At 36.7% G+C, this 21,030-nt stretch overlaps 1 protein-coding gene across 2 annotated transcripts in view; it reads left to right on the top strand.

Annotated features, from left to right (window-relative positions):
- Positions 1 to 8,786: 8,786 nt before the first annotated feature.
- CEP162 (centrosomal protein 162) overlaps positions 8,787 to 21,030 on the top strand; it is a 54,945-nt gene continuing 42,701 nt past the window's right edge. Inside the window, exons 1-7 of one of the 2 annotated variants that reach the window (XM_070733151.1) lie at positions 8,787 to 8,968; positions 13,300 to 13,409; positions 14,488 to 14,611; positions 16,721 to 16,843; positions 18,279 to 18,425; positions 19,001 to 19,187; positions 20,236 to 20,303. In XM_070733151.1, coding sequence (XP_070589252.1) covers positions 13,350 to 13,409; positions 14,488 to 14,611; positions 16,721 to 16,843; positions 18,279 to 18,425; positions 19,001 to 19,187; positions 20,236 to 20,303 — 709 coding nt within the window. In that variant the 5' untranslated portion in view covers positions 8,787 to 8,968; positions 13,300 to 13,349. The remainder of the gene's footprint in view (positions 8,969 to 13,299; positions 13,410 to 14,487; positions 14,612 to 16,720; positions 16,844 to 18,278; positions 18,426 to 19,000; positions 19,188 to 20,235; positions 20,304 to 21,030) is intronic. The other variant, XM_070733152.1, reaches the window with a different exon arrangement.

The following is a 21,030-nucleotide window of genomic DNA, read 5'->3' as shown; positions in this document are numbered from 1 at the left end:
ATTTCAAATAAACAGCAGAAAGCTAAATAAGATTTTGATTTAAGGAAGTTACAAACACGTTAAAGGTCTAGTTAAATTCTGAATATTGACTTTTACTATAAAATTTTGGAATGAACTATAAAATAGAAACAGCTTCTCATGGGAACCAGAGTTACTCTGGCTGGCTTGGCTTGTAACAAAAATAAGCAACTTTAGGAGTTTAGAAACTGACACTAGAGGGGACTAACAATTCTAAATAGTAAGGAAAAAAACAACATTGGAACTATTAAATGGGATTTTTGGAAAACTGAGCCGTAAATTAAGATCTGCAATATCAACAGTGTCAATAATGTGTCTGATTATGTCCAAAAGATGTCAATGAAGGAATGACAGGAGCAAATTTTGGTGACAAGACAGTAAAAGTGCAACCCCAAAAGGACAGACAAGGAGAATGATCTGGAAAAGGATGCTTTATTGGGTGTACAAAAGAAACTGGATTTATCAATTAAAGGGAAAATACAAATGATAAACCAAAAGACCAACCTAAAAATGTTTCATTAGCTTTACAAAATGTTGATGGATTTTCTTATAGATAAGGAAAGGTTTGTAATCTTATAGGGGATGAGCAAGTACTAAATTTGGCTATTCTTGTTGTAAAGATGGTTTGAAACCACTTCTTTATATAGTAATTTTCTTTTTATCATATTCAATTTTTTCTTGCTTTTTTCTTGCAATTTTTATTATTTCTTACTACACTTTCTGCTTTAAGTTTAGTTTGTATTAGTTTTCATACTGTATGCTGCCAAGCATGAGATGGGGGGTTATATAAATTTAATCAATCTATCAAAATCATTTTTTTAAAAAAAAAATCCAAATATGTTGATCAGCTAAAAGAATGAGAGGCATTTGTATAGCATTCTGGAAAAGGATGATAAGAATTGTTGTCTGGGTGAAACAGTTTATAGTGAGCTCTTGCATTCAAAAGCTTTACTATAAGAATTTTAAAAAACAATTTAATATTTGTTCCATATTTCTTGTATTGAGTATGAATGAATAAGATAAAAAGGCTGCTCCTGAACTTTTTACTCTTTATTTATTCAGCATACTACATAGGCAGAGAACAATAAGGTCATATAGGCAGATTCCTTGTCACTTCTATGTTATTTATTTGCCCTGGATCCATCTATTTTTTTAATATAGTCAATATGAAGCATCTTTTAAAAGTATATGAGTTTCTTTCAATGTAATCTAATTAATGCAAAGTCACATGGAAGCGCAGATTCACATCTGGCAGTTTGGCGAATGCCTCTTTGAATATGGCTCAAACTTGGACCGTATTATATAAAAATCATATTTTGCCCTTTGATTCTACATATGTTCCTCTTATTTTAAAACCAAAAAAACCTACTAATCTATATACTTTAATAAGTAAAGCTGGGAACCAATGTAAACCTTAACAATTAAGACAAGAAAAGGAAAACAAAAAATCTTCAAAACCAAGTGTAGTTTGATTCACTTTCTTGATATTTCCATATGAGAAAAGTCAAGAACTCGGAAATATAAACATAAAGAAGAAATTGTTTTCTTCAGCAAAATAGTTTTACGTAACAGTGAGTGGTGCAGAATTCCTAAAGCCAAATGATTGACATATAAGGAGTATATATCCATCCTAAGATAAAATACAGAAAATAGTATAAGGGCAGACTAGATGGACCATGAGGTCTTTTTCTGCTGTCAGACTTCTATGTTTCTATGTTTCTACTTTGCCAGGTAACACACATACCCTGTTTTTGTTCTGAATGTAGTTGAAAGCTCATGTGAGCTTTCAAGGAATCTAGGATCTTTATTTTCTTTGCACTGAAATTCTGCAGAAATGTTAAAACATATTCATAAAAAAAGTGGAGACCCTTTAAGTTTAACTCCTAGTAAGTATATTGGCATACTGGTGGTATTGGCAACAGTATGGAAATGGGTTTTCATTGTCTTTTTGCGGGATGTTTAGTTGACTTCCCAAACTAGCCTTCAACCCTAAGAGTATCTGCTGATCTTCCATCCAAATATTAGCCAAATCTAATCCTTCTTTTTTCAAAATTGATCATACCCTATTTTCCCAAAAATAAGACAGAGTCTTATATTAATTTTTGCTCCCAAAGATGTGCTACACCTTATTTTCAGGGGATGGTTTATTTTTTTTCAACGAAGAAGAATTCACATTTATTGCTGAACAAAAAAAAAGAACATTTATTATATACTTTATAGTAGTTGTCATCACAAACCAACATAACCAGACAAACTGAATCCTATCAAGAATTTCTTACTACTACCCTTCCATTATTTCCATGTACAACAATTAATGGTGTGGTATATTTACCAATATTTACGGTTTGAACAGAAACGAAACGTCTCCTACGTCTTACTTTCGGGGGATGCCTTACATTAGGCAATTCTACGAAACCTCTCCTATGTCTTACTTTCAGGGGGTGACTTACATTAGGCAATTCTACGAAACCTCTCCTACGTCTTACTTTCACGGGATGCCTTACATTAGGCAATTCTACGAAACCTCTCCTACGTCTTACTTTCACGGGATGCCTTACATTAGGCAATTCTACGAAACCTCTCCTACGTCTTACTTTCACGGGATGCCTTACATTAGGCAATTCTACGAAACCTCTCCTACGTCTTACTTTCACAGGATGCCATACATTAGGCAATTCTACGAAACCTCTCCTACGTCTTACTTTCACGGGATGCCTTACATTAGGCAATTCTACGAAACCTCTCCTACGTCTTACTTTCACAGGATGCCTTACATTAGGCAATTCTACGAAACCTCTCCTATGTCTTACTTTCAGGGGGTGACTTATTTTCAGGGAAACAGGGTATTTGATTAGGTGCTGCCACCACTTGCTCTTCTCAATAAAACAATCAAAGGAGCAAGAGATTTGGAGTAGTGGCAACAGATGGATATTCTCCTTGGGATTTGCAAAACCTCTCTCTCATTCCCCCTCCCTTCCTGTCTCTCTCACACTCACACTCACATTTTCATTTTATTATCCATTATAAGCCAGAAAGATACAGGGTAGCCATGGATAAGAAAATTCATTTATTTTCTATATATTTAGTTCCCGTTATCTGTTCAGAATATTTTTCACATTTTGCCACACCCAATAGGCAAAGTTATCTCTAAGGAATCAATTTTAAAAGGCATTTCCGAAGCTCCAGAATATAACCAAAGGGGGGAAATGTCTACATAGAAATGGCAGATGCATTCATGGGAATTTTTTAATAGTAGCCCATATGCTACATTCTCCCCTACTGAAAAAACCACGCCATCTGCATCACGCTTGAAAACAAAACAAGATATCCATACATTAGCTTTCATCTTTTCTTCTCGCTTGCTGCTTAAGTGTATCCTCCGGTTTGCTGCAAGAAAATAAATACCTAATGTACATTACTAAGAGCCTTTGCCTGTGGGGAAGCTAAAGTTTTAACCACCCATCAGCAGAAAGTGATACCAGTAGGAAAAGTGCTTCTCCACTACTGATCCCTATCTTGCCTTTATGGTCTTCTATTTTGACTCACTGCCAGTGGTGCTGTCCTGATTTTGCTTGTGCAGTGAATGATAAACAGCAGCTGGTTGATTCTCCAGTATTGCTGACCTTCTTGTTCTGAACATCAAACATGGCACTGCAGGAGGACGGGAACTTTGTCTATCTTCTCTAGTTTCCTTCCCATCCTTTTCTTCCTGTGTCCCATTCTATAGGTGCCCAAATGGAATACAGTAAGTAAAACGAATAGAAAAACGTAAGAGATTGGAGTTAGAAAGGGAGCTGAATCACAAGAAACAATCCAGATCATGACGTCCTTCCCTTTCCTTTTTCTTCCTTTATAGAGGCATGATCTATTTATTTATTTATTTGTTTTTTTATTTATTTAGTTGTCCAATACACAATAATACACAATGAAGGTTATAGAGGATACTGTAGAGAAGATATAGGAGATATAGGAGAGACTATAGGACAGGGGACGGAAGGCACTCTAGTGCGCTTATGCACGCCCCTTACTGACCTCTTAGGAATCTGGAGAGGTCAACTGTGGATAGTCTAAGGATAAAATGTTGGGAGTTAGGGGTTGACACTACTGAGTCCGGTAATGAGTTCCACGCTTCGACAACTCGATTACTAAAGTCGTATTTTTTACAGTCAAGTTTGGAGCGGTTAATATTAAGCTTGTTTCTGTTGTGTGCTCTTGTGTTGTTGTGGTTGAAGCTGAAGTAGTCTTTGACAGGCAGGACATTGCAGCATATGATCTTGTGGGCAATACTTAGATCATGTTTAAGGCGTCGTAGATCTAAGCCCTCAAGACCCAGGATTGTAAGTCTAGTTTCGTAAGGTATTCTGTTTCAAGTGGAGGAGTGGAGGGCTCTTCTGGTGAAGTATATTTGGACATTTTTGAGGGTATTAATGATCACTTGCAGATGCACATGCTCTGTTCAAGTAGTGGAGGAAGGGAAAGAGTTCTATTATTTAGGCCTGCTATACTATGTCAAACTTTGACAAGTAAGTCAAGCTCTTTATGGAAACAATAAGAAAATTGAAACAGAGAACACTCAGGAATCATTCAGAAGGGAGCCTGAAACATCAGCCTGAAATGGTCTATAAGTAGCTTTCTGGTTTTACCCACCACTGACCACTCTATAATATGGTCTATGAAATAATACTTTTAACTCTGGTAAAACTAAGGATGACTCAATCCTTACTCCTGGACTAGGTTGAAATGAAAAGCAATGTCACAGGAATATGGGAGGGGGGAAAAGTTTCCAGAATAAGTTTGTACTGTGATTAGGTATTAAGTAGAGAAAGATGGCATAACTTGAGCCTATCATCCTCCCATTTTTTTCTCACTGTTTTGTTTTTTACCCATTTAGGATGTAATAATATTAATTTTAGCAAAGATAATCTGGTAAATAGCCTAACCTATAAAAAGTACTGTCCTGGAATGTTTTAAGAAATGGCTCAAATCCCCAGGAACTTTCTAACTCCAAATACTTGAGGTCAGAATGGCACAATTAAGACAAACTTTTGTTTTAAGCTAATGGTATACAGAGATATTATACAACCTATTATACTACTGTATATTATATTATACAATATTATACAGCCTATGTGTCATTTGTACAGTCTGGGGGCTTAAGTGCATGTGGTTAAACATTCAGAGAACAGGTTTCCTTATTTCCATATCATTTCAGGATTTGTAAGGAGACTTTTTTTAAGGAAGAATAATCAACCCACTGATTATAAGTTGGTCTCTTTTTCCCTGCTCTTTTTAAGAGATTAGGGAAAAAAAACTTGTTCTCTGAACCCACTGTGCTATAGGTAGAGCATCCATCCAGCTGTCTTTATCTGCTTAATATATAATGCACCAAAAAACCCTCATTCCTGCATGCCTCTGAATGGTGTTACAGTTCAGGAATTAGTAAAGACATTTAATAAACAATTATCCAAATATCAGTCTCTGGAACATCCAGGGACATGCTACTACCCATTGACCTTTTAAATAATATTTTTCTTTTATTCATTTTCAGTTCATACTCTCTTGTTCTCTCTGATTATATCTGTTAAAGTTAAAATTCTCTTTTCATGACCAACTGGAACTCCGGAACCGCCTTCTGCCGCACAAATCCCAGCGGCCGATAAGGTCCCACAGAGGTGGCCTTCTCCGGGTCCTGTCAACTAAACAATGTCGTTTGGCAGGCCCCAGGGGAAGAGCCTTCTCTGTGGCGGCCCCAGCCCTCTAGAATCAACTCCCCCCAGAGATTAGAACTGCCCCCATCCTCCTTGTCTTTCGCAAATTACTTAAGACCTACCTGTATCGCCTGGCATGGGGGAATTGAGACACCTCCCCCAGGCTTTTATATTTTTATGTATGGTATGCGTGTGTTGCATAGTTTTTAAATGATGGGTTTTTAGATGATTTTTAATATTAGATTTGTTTACATTGTAACACTGTTATTATTATTGTTGTGAGCCGCCCCGAGTCTTCGGAGAGGGGCGGCATACAAATCGAACAAATTATTATTATTAACTACCCTGTTTCCCCGATAGTAAGACACCCCCGATTGTAAGACGTATCGGGGGTTTCAGGGGGGTCGGCTAATATAAGCCGTATCCCAAAAGTAAGACATATGTCTTACTTTCGGGGAAACACGGGGGTATTGCCGGGGGGGAGCCCGATGACGTCACTTCCAAGCTCCCCGCGCGCCCCTCGCCTTCGCCTCACCGCAGCGCCACCGCCTCTTCCCCGGCTTGGCAAAGCGAAGGACGGCGCTGGTCCGAAGCGAGCTGAGCGGGCGGCGGCTTGCAGCGAAGGCGCTCGTCCCAGCAACCGAGTCCTGCCGAGGCTCGGCTGCAAGCGGCCAGCGAGGCCGACCAGCTCCGAGGCGAGCGGCCGGAGCTGCGCCCTCCTTCGCCCGCCTCCTTTCCGGCAGGCAGGTGGGGCTGCCCAACTGCGCAGAGCGGCTCCTCCCCTCCAGACACACGCTTCCTCGACACGCCTCTGTGGCTCCACGCGTGCACGCCGCTTGGAGCCCTGAGGTTGAACTTGGAAAAGGGCTCACGAGGCTCCTGTCCCGCGGCTGCCCTTCTGGACTCTGGGGAGATGCCTTCGGGAACGCGACCATTTCAATTTTTTTCCAATGTAAGACATACCCCGAAAGTAAGACGTAGTGGGGCTTTTGGGGGTAAAAAGAAAGTAAGACACTGTCTTACTTTCGGGGAAACACGCTATATCATGTAGTAAAGACACCAAGCAAAAGTGATACAGGCAACTTCTTTCATTTTACTTGAGAAGTAACCAATACAAATCTTGCAGACAATCCCAAACCACTTTATCTAGGCTCGACGACCCGTCTGCCAACATTGCAAAACATCAGGTAGCATAAATATCCTTCTGAATTTGGACAGGAGGAAAAAAGGGGGCATCCTTGGCTCTGAAAATAGCACATTGAACCATAAATTATTCACAACTGCAGGATTCATATACAATGCACCAAACCAGAGGTTTCCAAACTTTCCTCTTATGCAGGTCACTTGTATTATTGAAAACTTCTGTGAACTGAATGTTTAACTCCCCTATATGGATAACACTAGTTACTGCTTCTTCCCAAACCATCCATCCGGGATGCTTTAAACTGGATTCTGGCCTGAAAGGGAATCAATTAGAGGTCTACAACATGATCCCCCTCCAACCTCGATATTACCACCTTTTCCCAAATACTACACCTTCCCAAATACTACATAGCTGACCTAGAGCCTCGGTTCAATGGTTAGAGTGCAGTACTGCAAGCTACTTCTGCTCATCACGGGCTGCCAGCAGTTTGGCAGATCAAATCTCAGTAGGCTCAAGATTGACTCAATCTTCCATTCTTCCAAGGTCGGTAAAATGAGGACTCAGATTGTTGGGGGACAATATGTTTACTCTCTATAAACCGCTTAGAGAGGGATATCTCTGGAATCAGCTCCTCCCCCACCCCCCGGAGATTCATACTGCCCCCACCCTCCTTGCCTTTCATAAGAACCTGAAAACTTATTTATGCCATCAGGCGTGGGGGCATTAGACCCAGCCTCTGGCCATTGAACGTTTTGTATACTAGTGGTTGTAATTATATGAATGATTTTTAATGTTTAGCCTTTCTATAATGTTTTTCTCATCATTCCTATCATCCCTTTCCTCCCACTTAGGACTGTATGACTGCAACTTGTTACTTGTATCCTAAGATTTTTATTAATATTGTTTCTTCATTGCTTATTTGACCCCTGTGACAATCATTAAGTGTTGTACCACATGATTCTTGACAAATGTATCTTTTTCTTTTATGTACACTGAGAGCATATGCACCAAGACAAATTCCTTGTGTGTCCAATCACACTTGGCCAATAAAATTCTATTCTATTCTATTCTATTTAATTAATTGCTTATATTAATTGGATTTAGCTATGTTATTGTACACTGTTTCGGTTACTGATATGTTGTGAGCTGCCCCGACTCCAGAGAGGGCCAGCATACAAGTCCAAATAATAATAATAACAACAACAACAACACTGTGAAGCGTATATAAGTCTAAATGCTATCGCTATATTCAAGATGTAACTTTACCAAGCAATCGCAGAAGCTTAAAATAAATTCAGTTATCTGAACGGCAACAAGAGGCTAATGACAGGAAAGTCGCCCTATCCGGGTCCTGAGTTAGTCCTGGAAAATGGGCTGCAAAAATTGGATGAAAAAAAAAACAAAAGACACGGGGAAACTTCCTCTTTGCCATCCACCCCTTTTTTACGATCGTCCGGATTTTTTGGAGTCTAGTTTGGGGGAAATTAGCCCAGGATCCAAATTAGCGCGGCTTTCATTGTCCTTACGGCCAGCCTCTCGATAACGAGCCGCCCAGAGGACTAGCAACTTGCTCTGCCTTTTGGGAGGATGCACCGCTGTTGCGCATCCCAGAGAAGGTAATAATGGTCCTACTGCCGCCGAAAAAGCCGGCAAAGCTCGGAGCCATCTCTCCCTTCCATAGGAAAGTATCAAAGACCCAAACACCGCGGGCCGAAGCAAAACCCGCTTCGATACCCCCCTTTTTTCTCCGCCGCCCAATCAGACACCCTACCGCCCTTTTAGGCGGACAGGGAGTTCTGTTTGCGTCACGTGACCACGGGGAGACTGGCGAAAGTAGCCTCTTTCATAATTCTCCTCGGCGTTCCATGTTACGTCACCGGTACGCAACCAGCGACGGCCCAGAACGTTGGCTTTTTGCGCTACGGCGGCCACGCGGGTTCAGTTGGTTGCCTAGGTTACTCCGCCTCCCGCGGCCGCCTCCTCCGATACCCGGAACTTTTCTTAGTATAACGCCTTCTCCCTTCGCCTTTCGTCTCGCTGCCTCCGCGGCTCTGGCGCAGCGACTGCGCGGAGCCGCTCTACGTCCCCTCAACCCTCGGTAGGAAGGCCTGCGGAGGGGTTGGTGGGAGGGGGTAATTCATTCCCTTCTAGTTGCGGTCCCCGCTTTCGGGAAACCAGATTCGGCTTGGCTTCCAGATTCCGACTCTTCCCGTCCCCCGTAGATGCTCGCCTGGATGCTCCCAAAAGAAATGGGCGCGCAAGGGGTTGTAGCGGACCTGCGTAGCATAAGGGGGGGTTTAGCAGAGAAAGAGGAGGGAACCCTCCAATTCTTTGCTATCCCCTAAAGATCGCCTATATTTTTGCCGCCCTATCTGAGCAGAGAGAGCCGTTCACCGGGGCTGTTCCGAAGTCAACCAAAAAATGGCATTAAATTGTCTGTGCTCATTCTTATTTTGCATCTCTTACCTCGGGTTTTAAAGCGTCCCGTTGAATGCTTCGATTTCCTGCCTGGAGGTTGCCTTGTCTGTCTGTCTGTCTGTCTATCTATCTATCTATCTATCTATCTATCTATCTATCTATCTCTTTTTTATTTGATTTATTTGATTTGTAAACCGCGCAACTCCTACAATAATTTAAAACAATATAAAAACAATTTAAACCCCCTAAAACCAAATCATTCATATCCTCTTAGCTGGCGCTATATGGTATGGTTCACCAGCCACATAATATAGGCTGAAAGTAAATGGTTCAGTAGAGGTAGCCTTCCACTCACAATAGTTCATTTAGTGACCAAAATTTACAATGGCTTTGAAAAGAGTGGCTTGTGACAGTTTTTTCAACACTTTTAATGACGGTTGTCATGTCCCCATTGTCACTTGATTGACATTCGGAGGATTGACAATCGACTCACATTTATGACTGGTTGCAGGAGGCAGGTCAGGTGATCCTCTTTTGCAACTGTCCAACGAGCAAAGTTGAAGGCAGATTCACTTAATAGCCGTTTGACTAATTTAACAGCTGCGGGGATTCACTTAACAAATGTGGCAAGGAAAGTTGTAAAATGGGCCAAAACCCACTTAACATATATAACATCTTATCTTGTCCAATCGGTAACTGATTCTGTATGTATGTGAGTTTGATTGGATAGTTCATTAAGATTTATTATGGGTTTTACTGTTCTTTTACTAATATTTGACTTTGTTTATTGTATGTACTGTTGCAAGCCGCTCTGAGTCCCATTGGGATTGGGTGGCATAGAAATCAAATTAATTAAATTTAAAAATTTCTACTTAGGCAACATTAATTTTGGGACTCAGTTATGATTGTAAATTGAGGATTACCTATATTACCTATCAAGTTTGGTGGCTAGCAGAGTACAGTGTTTTGATAATGATCTGAGGACAATACACCAAAAGTCTAATCCCATGGTAGTGGTTTTCACTGAAAATGCTAAAATGGAAGAAAGGCATATTGGGGAGTTCAGAAATACTGTCTAAAGTAGTAGAAAATAGGAAAGACAGACAATGTGATCCAATCTGTGCTTATTTAATACCACTGTGTGCTCCTCTCTGTATTTAAATTGCTATCAGACATAGATAAATCTGAAGTTTGTAAATGTAATGAGGCTGCTAGATATAGTGATTAAAGTATTGGAGACCTTGGGAGACCCAGGCTCTATATCACACTCAGCCATAAGCTTCCTGGGTGATTTTGAGCCTGTTATTCCCTCTTAAGTCCAGTCTACCTCATTTAGGAGTATTAGTGGGGCAAAATATTAGGAGGAAGCATGTTACCTTGAGCTACTTTATAGTATAAAAGGTAGCATGCAAATCTAATGAAATTGATTAAAATAGGGTCTTACTCCATTTGAATTTGGCTCCTGGCATTCAGCCATGTTTTCTTTGCAACAATATGAAACCATACCATTTTCCTAGTGTTTCTTAATGGTCTTCCATCCAAGTGCTGTACTAATAAAGCCTGATCTTGTTTAACTGTTCCATGCAGAAGATGAAATTATGTACAGTTGTTCGATAAATTTTGACCTAAAGATCAGAGAGTTGGTAGATCAGAATATGGGTTAGTTGGGTGTTGGGTATTACTAATAAAATAATGGAATATAAATATTTTTTGCACTTGGTTGCTATACCTAGAGAGCTTAAAAATTTATAGTAGAAATTATTCTGCAAACCCTTTTTTTTCATTAACAGAGGACATATTGATGGATTTTAAATTATTTCAATGAAGTCTTTCGTAATGTAGCTGTCCACTTGTGTCGAAATATAGAAATGGATCATTGTCTGGTTAGCATATGTCAATAATATTTTTTGTTTAAATTTGGTGTACAAATATATTATGATGTTTCTACAAAATCATATGAGAATTGTATATTTAAAAATAAGGAGAGATGAATACCATAATATTTAGAAATAATGGTATTTACAAATCAACATAATGTATGCTGTTAAAATATATATTGAAGCCAATGGTTTTCTGGTTATAATTAGTTTTGACAGTTTATTTGAGTCCATTAATATGCTTTAGTGAGAAATACATGTCCATATCACAGGAACCATATAGTCCATCTCAAACCTAAGGCCTTTGCGAACTGATATTAATTTAATGGTTTGTCTCTTGTATAAATGGTAGTAAGTAAATAGATGGAATTAGTGCTTTCTTCATCAGGTGATGATAGAAAGGATACAGATATTCCCACCATCATTTTAAAGGTGTCTCAAAATACAGAACAGCTTTGGAAGAGAAATGGAAAGAAATGCCGAAGAAGACCTATTTCTACAGAATTAGAATGTAGGAATCATTCTATTCATAGCTCCTCAAAAACTGATTTGAGGGCTGTCTTCAATTAACACTGGATATAACATAATATACAAAATGGCTATCTATATCAATAGGGCGGCACATGGCTTAGTGGTGAAAATGCTGGGCTTATCAGCTGGAAAAACAGCAGCCTTAAAAGCCTGTACAGATAGTCCTTGTCTTACAACAGTTCATTGAGTGACCCTTCAAAGTTACATCAGCCCTGAAAAAAGTGACTTATGAACATTTTTCACACGATTTTTGAAGCATCCCCATGAATGATCATGTAATCAAAATTCAGATGCTTAGCAACTGGTTCATACTTATAACCATTGCTTTGTCCTGGGGTCATGTGATCACCTTTTGCAACCTTCTGACAAGCTAGATTCACTTAACAACCAGGTTACTAATTTACCAACTGTGGTGATTCACTTAAGAACTGGGAGAAGAAATGTCGTAAACAGGGCAAACATCATTTAACAACCAAAAATTTGGGCTTAATTATGGTTGTAAGTGAAGGTCTACCTGTATATTGTTGTATAACAATATACAAAATGGCTATTTATACAGAATACAAAAACAATTGCTAACTGCCATATGTGGTTATCTATGTGGAAGAAGAAGAGAGAAAGATGAATAGTAACCATTCTTAATAGATGAAATGAGAGCTATAATGGAAGTGCCATCAGTGCAAAATGCCACATGATACACGTGAACAATGTACCAATTTAAATTAGGATGTTTCTTTGGAGGTTATTGAAACAGTCATAGTTTAAGAGTGTTTTAAACTTCTTAGATTTAGATTTAATTGGATTTGTATGCCGGTTCTCTTCGAGGACTCGGGGCGCCTCAACATGTACAAAAAACAGAAAAAAACAGTAATAACAATCCAATTAATAGTACATTAAAAACAGTCTTAAAATTCTAATTAAAAACTATCATTACAATTTATTCAACAATCATACTAAACATTCATTTGTTATATGGACCAGCTGAATACCCATGCTCTGCTATGTAACTATGTGATTGGGCTTGATAAATCGGCATTTGAAGCTTGAAAATTAATGAATAGTTATGATCAGCCTTTTCTCCCCCAGCCTTGCCCCCCAGAAGCCTCCCCCTGTCCTATTTCCTTCTTTCTCTCAGGCTTTCTAGCCCCTTCTGTCCCTCAGACTTGCCCACAGAAGCCTCTCCTATGCTATCCCATTCTCTCCAGAGTTATTTTTAAGTTGTGAGGAGGAGGAGAACATCTAACTAATTAGTATCAGCACATGTTAATAATAATAAGAAATAATGATCTGGTGATCATTTTGAAAAATCCTTTATTAGTGGGCACCTAGAAGCCAAGAGGAACATACTTGCCAAATTTCAAATTTGTAGGCCTTAGAGCTGCGGAGATTTTGTGATTGCGTGGGTGTGAGTGTTTTTCACTTTTATATGTATAGATTTTGCATTCCTTGCTCCAATGCAACAGGAGCTTAAATTTGGTGATGCATTTGGAAAAATGTATAGTCCACCCTCATTACAGGCCAGGTGAAATTTTATAATGTAAGCATAGAAAGTAATAAATTTAAATTTGTGGCCACAATAATTACATCTCCTTTTTCATTTCAGAATCTGTTGATCACTCCAGTGACTTGGGAAGTTGAACTCTATTGCTAACCATGGCTCACCGGTTTTCAATGAAAGAGATAGATGAAGAGTTTGAGCAGTTTTTAAAAGAGGTACAGATATATTTTGGTTTCTCTGTTTTCAGTGTAACAATAGAATATAGTGCCCTTTTCTATAATATTGTTAAATGCCTTATGTTGACATCAACTCAACTTGTGTCTTCACTTTGAAAAAAAATGTAATTCTTCTACAAGCACTAAACCAAAACAGATCAGAGTACAAGTTTTAATATCAAATTAGTTTGCTACTTTGGTTCTTCCAGTGTTGGGAAAGAAGAACATATTAATTAAACTGCATGGCTTATCAGAAGAATTATTTTTATAATCCCTATGAGTGAATCCACTTACAAAATTTAAAGTAAAAGGGTCTACAAATACTGTATACTTGTGTTGTTCTGGGAAAATTAATCTTCAACATGTAAACAGAGAGATCTTTAAGGATTCTATATTCTGTGCTCTTCAGAAACTCTAGTGATTGGGAAGTCTATAATTGGTATACATAATTGTTAATTTTATGAAAATGACAAAATCTAGGGAGAAATAAAAATATGTTGCCAAAATGTTGATTTTCCGCAGATGTGGTCCAATAATTTTAATACCCCTTCTGCCCTGCAAATTTTATCTCCTATGCTCTCAGACAATGCATGATCTGTATTCTAGAAAATCTGTTAAGATGTTTTCTTGCATCTTTTTTTTAATTAAAAAAAATGTATCAAAAAAAGTGTGGCTTGAATCACACATGTTCTCCATTACCGGAAATGAAAATGATTGAAAATAGAATCTGGAAAAGAATCAGAGATGAATCTAAGCTAAATAGTGTTGGAGGAATAGCTAAGTAGCATTGCATAAATACTATACTTTATCATAAAAATGTGACCTGCTCCTCCAACAATTTATCACAGATATGTTTGATGCAAAATTTTAATAATAATAATAATAATCATCATCATCTAATACAAATCTAATAAATTAAAATTATTATTATGCAAAATTTTATTTTAAGAATCACTGTATTTTAAGCAGAGTTAACCCTCCTTAAAATCAGTGACACTAAACATGCTTTTACATGGTTGGCTCATAAAAATGAAGTAATAATAAATATTAACAGCAAATTGGGTCTCCTTTTATTCAGTCTCTTTCAGACGATTCACTTGGAAATGAACAAAACCAAAGTGTTATTCCTGAATCCCTTGAGCAGTCTAAAAATAAAAAGCATCCTGTGCCATGGTGGATAACAGAAGATGATTCAGATGATGGTATTGTACTAAAATTTATTCTATGTAACATCTCTGCCACAAGGTGTCAGTGAATCACTTTTGTTCTCTTTTTTGTGTCTATATATACATGACTGTGTGTACATTTTGGATCAGTAATTTTCTCTCAGGCCTAGCCTGGGAAGTAGGATACATAACAACTCATACTAGACCTGCATGTAAATTACCTTCAATGAACATGATTTCAATCTAAAGCGGATTGATTCAAGCTGAATTTTCTTCAAATGTATAGAGATGGGGTTTTTTATGTGTGTGCATAAGTGGAAGACAGAGAAGGAGAGAAAATGAAATAGAAATCGTAGGATTGTTTTTTTAAAGAGGTGCTTAATGGTGTTAAGCATAGTGTCTTTTTCTGAGTTTGGGCAACTGTTTCAGGAGTTGTTTGAAGCCATATTGTGCTATATTCTACCTATATCTTTTGCTAATCATTTAAAAAACTATGATTATATGAGTAATTATAAATAAGTTCATTATTTTTATAATACTTCAAAGCACTTTGTGATAGTCTTGCTATTTACCTAAACAAATAAGATTCAGGAGAAGTAGATATTGGAAATCAAACTTATATTTTTAATCATATATATTAGAAATCAAGTACCATTCCAAATAAATATTCTAGGAATCATATTGTTAAGGTGTTTCTTGTATTCATTGAGAAATTAACTATTAAATTGTAAAGCACATTGTACAGGAACACTTAGAGAATTCTTTCCACCGAAATATCCAAATAGTGATTCTGGCAAATCTCCTGATCTGTCATATGGCACTGTCTTATAATAATGTAGTTTGAGATTTTTAATATAACACTGTACAGTCGTACCTCTACTTAAAAATGCCTCTACTTGAGAATGTTTCTAGATAAGAACTGGTGTTCAAAATTTGGTAGATAGTAGTAAATCTTAATGAACTGTAAAGTATATTTCAGTTTTGTGAAGAGTTAAGTTTGCAATGAAAATTCCTAATTCAGTGTTCTGTTTTTAATATAAAACATTTGTAAAGAAAAAAAAACCCATTATAATATTTATAGCTTTTAAGTTTATCATTTCAAAATAGAAACTTTGAAGTATTCTTCTTTCTGATGAAAAGTACAAGAAAAAATATTTAGAAATGAGATTATAAAAGCAAATTCAGTTGTTCAGCCTTATTTTTAGTAAGGGGGATCTAGATTTGCAATTCTGCAAATGGAAGGACTCTCCGATCCACAATAAACAGAGAGATTATTTTTTACCAAATGTCCTTTCCCGTATAAGTCCGGACATCTTGGGAGAACAAGGGACTAGAGTGAAAAGGATAAGTTAATATACTTATGCCAGTGGGAGCAGGACTTTCCTCGTCGGTTTTTGGAATCCCATTATGTAAGTTTAAACAATTTTAGATGATTCGTAAATTCAATTATAGCTATTAAGGTTTTTGGAATACACAGTCTGAGAATTAAAATGCTTGTTTAATATTAATGCTTCTCGGGGGGGGTTTGCTGAAGAAATTATTATTTCTTTATTGTTGTTGCTGCTGCTGTTATTGTTATTTTAGTTATGTGACACTTTTCTTGCAGCAATTTCAAAAATAGAAAGACAATATATAAGTGTGTGTAATTCAAAATAGATTGTTTATCTTGTTAAGGCGTTACCTCAGATATAAGAAATAGAAAGTAAACCATCCAGAAATGCAGTCAAATGAAATACTGCTTATAAGTAGAATTTTTTTGTTATTTTGTTACTTGAGAAAAGTTGGATTTGCAACATTTAACTGAAAAAAACAACTGTAAATAAAACAAACAATACTACCTACATACGTGCTTGCTATTGCATTGCAATTTCTCTCCTTCAATTTAGCAGTGCTTTCTATAGCTTGAAGAAACTTTCTCATATATTATTAGTTCAAGCAAATGATTAGAGCAAATAGTACTCTTGAGTGGTATTATTTTTAAATGAAAATTGTTTCTGATCCCAAACTTTCATACTTGGCATGTCTAGAAATTGACACTATCTCTATTCTGCTTTTTTTTTTTCCTTTTTTTTGTGGTGGTGGTGGTTTGATTTTACTTTTTACTCACTGTGCAATCTTTTCTGTTATTTTCTTGAATTTCCAAAGTTCCAAAAAAGAACAAGTTTATCAAAAGTTTATCAAAAGGGAATGAGAAGAAACTTTCTGAGAGAAAAGAGGCAGTGGCTGAAGATTGTGAAAAGAGGGTATCATTTTCAGATAGTGAGCCTGGTACTGGATTAAATTTCCTGTTTATAAATGCCAATGATTGATGTTAGCTGTGATGTATTGTGACTCAAATTTAATTTACCATTTCTAATACCGTAATTATCTTTTACTTTGTTACTAATTTTTCTAATCAAATAAGTGTGAGTCATTGCCAATTAAAATACCAAGGGGAGTGAACTTGCTAAAACGATGGTGCTAATTTGCTTATATATAAGATTAGTTAACCTATGTCATCTAGAAGCAGACTTGAAAATATTTAAAATCTGAAAATCTATTGAATCACCATGAATCAGGGTACTCCTGGACTGCCTTTTAGGTGAGTCTTTTCTAAACTTTAAGGACTTTAAGGAGCTAGGTGGACAGTTCCTGTGTTTTTATGAAACATTTAATTCTATAAATTAGTTTTGAATCAAAAACAATTTAATAAGCCATTGTTAAAATACTTTCTGATATGATTTAAGTTAATGTTTAAATCAGAGGTCCTGAAACATGGCCACTTGAAGACTTGTGGACTTCAATTCCCAGAATTCTGGGAGTTGAAGTCCACAAGTCTTCAAGTGGCCAGGTTTGGGGACCCCTGGTTTAAATGTACCATTTTGAAAAATTACATCCTGCTATGATTCAAATTAAGGCAATGATATGTACAGTATATGAGAAATCTGATTTCTTTGATGGCCAGTCAGTCAAGTGAGAGTCCATGTTGTGAAGGCTACATTTATAAAACTGGTCCTATAAAGAAGCTGTGTGTATTATATAAAGGTGGTGTTGGTTCTTCATCTGAATGATTGACTTTCTGCTGCAAAATTTATTGAGTTCTATTGAAATATTTTGGTGAATATTCTGTGTAATCTTTAGCAAAATTATATTCCAATTCTATTTATAAAAGTGATTTATTTGTTGGTATATTTAGGATTCATCAAGCAGCTGAAGAATTATTCTCTCCATACTGCAGTTGAATTTGCATTCAGTTCAAAATAATGTATATAATCCAACCTTTAAAAAATTTCCAGTTTTGTAAATATGAAATATTTTTCTGTAACATAATTTATCCTTAAATAAAATTATATTTATAAGATAAGTAGATCCTAGGTTCTATAGTGTGAATCATTTTTTTGTTTTTTAAATTATCAAACAGATGAGAACTGGATGTTTGTTAATAGTTATTTAGAAAATAGGGTTGTCCTTTTGTCCTTTTGTTGTGCTAATGAATTTAATTGCCATAAAAATTCAAAGCGTTCTGTGGAAAGCATACATTGCAAATATGACTTTTCACATCATTATTCGTGGATAGCTTTTTAGACCAAATGCAATATGTAAACTGTTTTGAAAATTGAGATTTTAAGTAGGCGAAGTACTTGATCCCATAATTTAATATATTTCTGTGTTTGAGTATGGATGTATCAATAGTCATTCCTCTTTCCTCCGGCTATGTTTTAAGGTATACGGGACACCGGCAATAACTTTCTGAAATCACGGAAGCTTTCTCCTTCTATTGAGGAAGTAGATGAAGAATTTGGAGATCTCCAGCTCCCGCAGCTTCATGGTGTTTCTGTCTCTTTAAGCAAAGATAGTTTGGAATCAAATGGTAAAAGTGCTTCTGATATTAAACTTCTCTTTTACTATATTATATTTTAAGAATTTGCTAATAAATATATGGCAAGCATAGACTAGTTACTTTTTAAAGTGGTTTTTGTGTTGCATAGTTCTGGAGAAATGAAATGGTCACTTCAAAATAATGTTATATATTTATGCTTTACTCTGGTTCCACAATTTAAAACGCACTGTGATTGATTAAAGGAGTATTTTACAACTCATCTCTAGAAAATATATGGGCTTTAGGTTTCTGTACTAGTTGTATAATTGCCCTAGTCCAATAGTTCATTCGAACCATATGAGCTCACAAAACTATCCTGCTATACAAAGACAAAGCATGTTTCTTTTTTCCTCTTTTTTTTCCTTTTTCCCCCCACCAGGAACCAGTCTGCCCACACATTCCTTTGTAGTCTTGAATTTACTTCCTATGTTTAAACAAATGGGAATTTAGAACCATATGCTAATATTTTTGTTTTCTTATTTAAAAGTCTGAATGTCATTTGGCAGTTACAGTACTAAGGTATAAACTCATATGGTTATCTATATTCTGATACTTTTATCATTTAGATTCAGTTGTTGCTTTGGGACCCAGTGAGAATATTTTGGGAGATGGATTGGATACTTTGGAAGAAGATGAAGAAAAGGAGAAGTTTTTTGCTGACCTTGAGAAAGGAGCATCCTCTACCATAGACTACTCAAAATTAAATAAGGAACTAGACTCTACTAATTCTGAAATCCTGCACAAGTTTTTACGGTAAAATAAAGATAAAAATGATAGTTATATGCTGAATTGCAGTAGTTTGGAAATGTAACGATGAACCCTTATGAAAACAAATTGTGCTAAATAAATATTGTTGTGTAGCATTGAAAAGTAGGTGGAAGCTGTGGTGTAGAAAAGGACATCTTATGGATAAGAAAAGGAAGCCAAACAGAAAAGTGAAATTGAAAATTGGAAGCAAGCATATATTTATGGATAAACTAGAAAAATATTCACCTCCCAATGTTAACATAAATGAGACATAAATCAATTGGGGGGGGGGGGATCCAACCCTCCTGACCTTTTTTAAGAGCCTAAAGACCTAGTTCTGCCAGCGAGCTTGGGGTTCCAATGGGGGAATATCCCAGTGGAGCTGGTTGATCAATTAACAACAGATCCCACCTCCACCCCATCCAGCCCCTTCCCCGTATTTAATTGGAGTTTTGAACTGCAGAACTACAACTAGCAGTTAGCTGAAGTAGCCTGCAGTGCTGTATTCTAACTATTGCGCCACCCCAGCTCATCCATAAACCATCCAGAGTTACCCTGTGGTAAGATGGGTGGCCAGTAAAACAAACAAACAAATAAATGTTCAGTGGCCATCTGTATTTTTACAGTATTTTTCTTAGGTCCAGACGAGGATTAATGCAGATTGCAATCTAGAGTAAGACAATAGTAATTGAATACTGGACTAATCTGAAATTTAGTCTTTATTAATAAAGGAATTTTCATTATTAAAGCCTTAATGGGCTAAAATATTTTTCAGTTGGACGTCTATTAATATAAGTAAAGCAAAATTGGTGCTTATAGCATCTTTTTTTTAAAAAAAAAATACAGATTCTGTATTTTAATTTTTTATTTATTTATTTATTATATGGATATTCACAGACTGCTTCCATTCATCCTGTCTGTCTCTAGTTGCTTAGGAAAAATTTGGGGGTGGTTGAAAGGAATATTTTTGCTGTTAGAACAGCATAGCATTAGAATGAATATCCTCAATCAAGTGTAAAGAGAACAATATTTTGTCATTCCTAATATTTTGCAGTGAACAGCCTCAAGTGAAACAGACAAAAGAAGAAAATGACAGTGAAAGTATGAGTCATGAAAAATCTGGTAATTTCAAATAATTTCCTTAGTAACCTAAGTTTAATGACTATTTACTTACATGGTATTTATTTCCAAGGGATGTTGTCATTTTATTACTTCATCGTACAGATTCATAAAAGGCAGTCATGAGATTTTACATTAGTTTAAAGGGCAGTTTCTCATAAGTCAAGAATTATTTGAGACAAATAAGAAAATATTGTTGCCATTAGATGGTTTCCAAGCCTAACAGGCTGATCCAGAGAATCTGTTATATTGCAACATGTGAAGGCTTTATGCAACCAGTGATTGTAGAATAGGTTTGGGGTTTTGTTTTTTTCAGCATCTGCATGTATACTTTTAAGTGAGAACTGGACACAGTTTAAATAGAAAGAATTTAAACCATGTCTTAATGCTTGCTTGCACCATTACAGCTCAGTGAGAAACTGCACATTTCCATTATTCGGTGTATAAGCACAATTACATAGTTGGCTATTCTGCTGGAACAGGAGTGTCAAAGTCACATCGTCACTGTGGCATTATATTTTGGGATTTTTTCCCCTTCGTTAAACCGGGCATGGGTGTAGCCAGCTTGTGATACATCCAGCCCATAGATCAGGAGTTTGAAAGCCCTGTGCTCAGCGATGGGCTACCAAAATTTTTACTACCACACTGTGGGCATGGCTTATGCATTTTGTTTCAACATTTTTCAGTGCAAATTGGGTGCTCTGGGGTGGAGTTCCAAATTTTGCTACCG

Source organism: Erythrolamprus reginae, chromosome 1 (genome assembly GCF_031021105.1).
Source record: "Erythrolamprus reginae isolate rEryReg1 chromosome 1, rEryReg1.hap1, whole genome shotgun sequence".
Lineage (NCBI taxonomy): Eukaryota > Metazoa > Chordata > Lepidosauria > Squamata > Dipsadidae > Erythrolamprus > Erythrolamprus reginae.
Note: the sequence above shows the minus strand (reverse complement) of the source record. Positions and strands in the feature narration are given on the sequence as shown.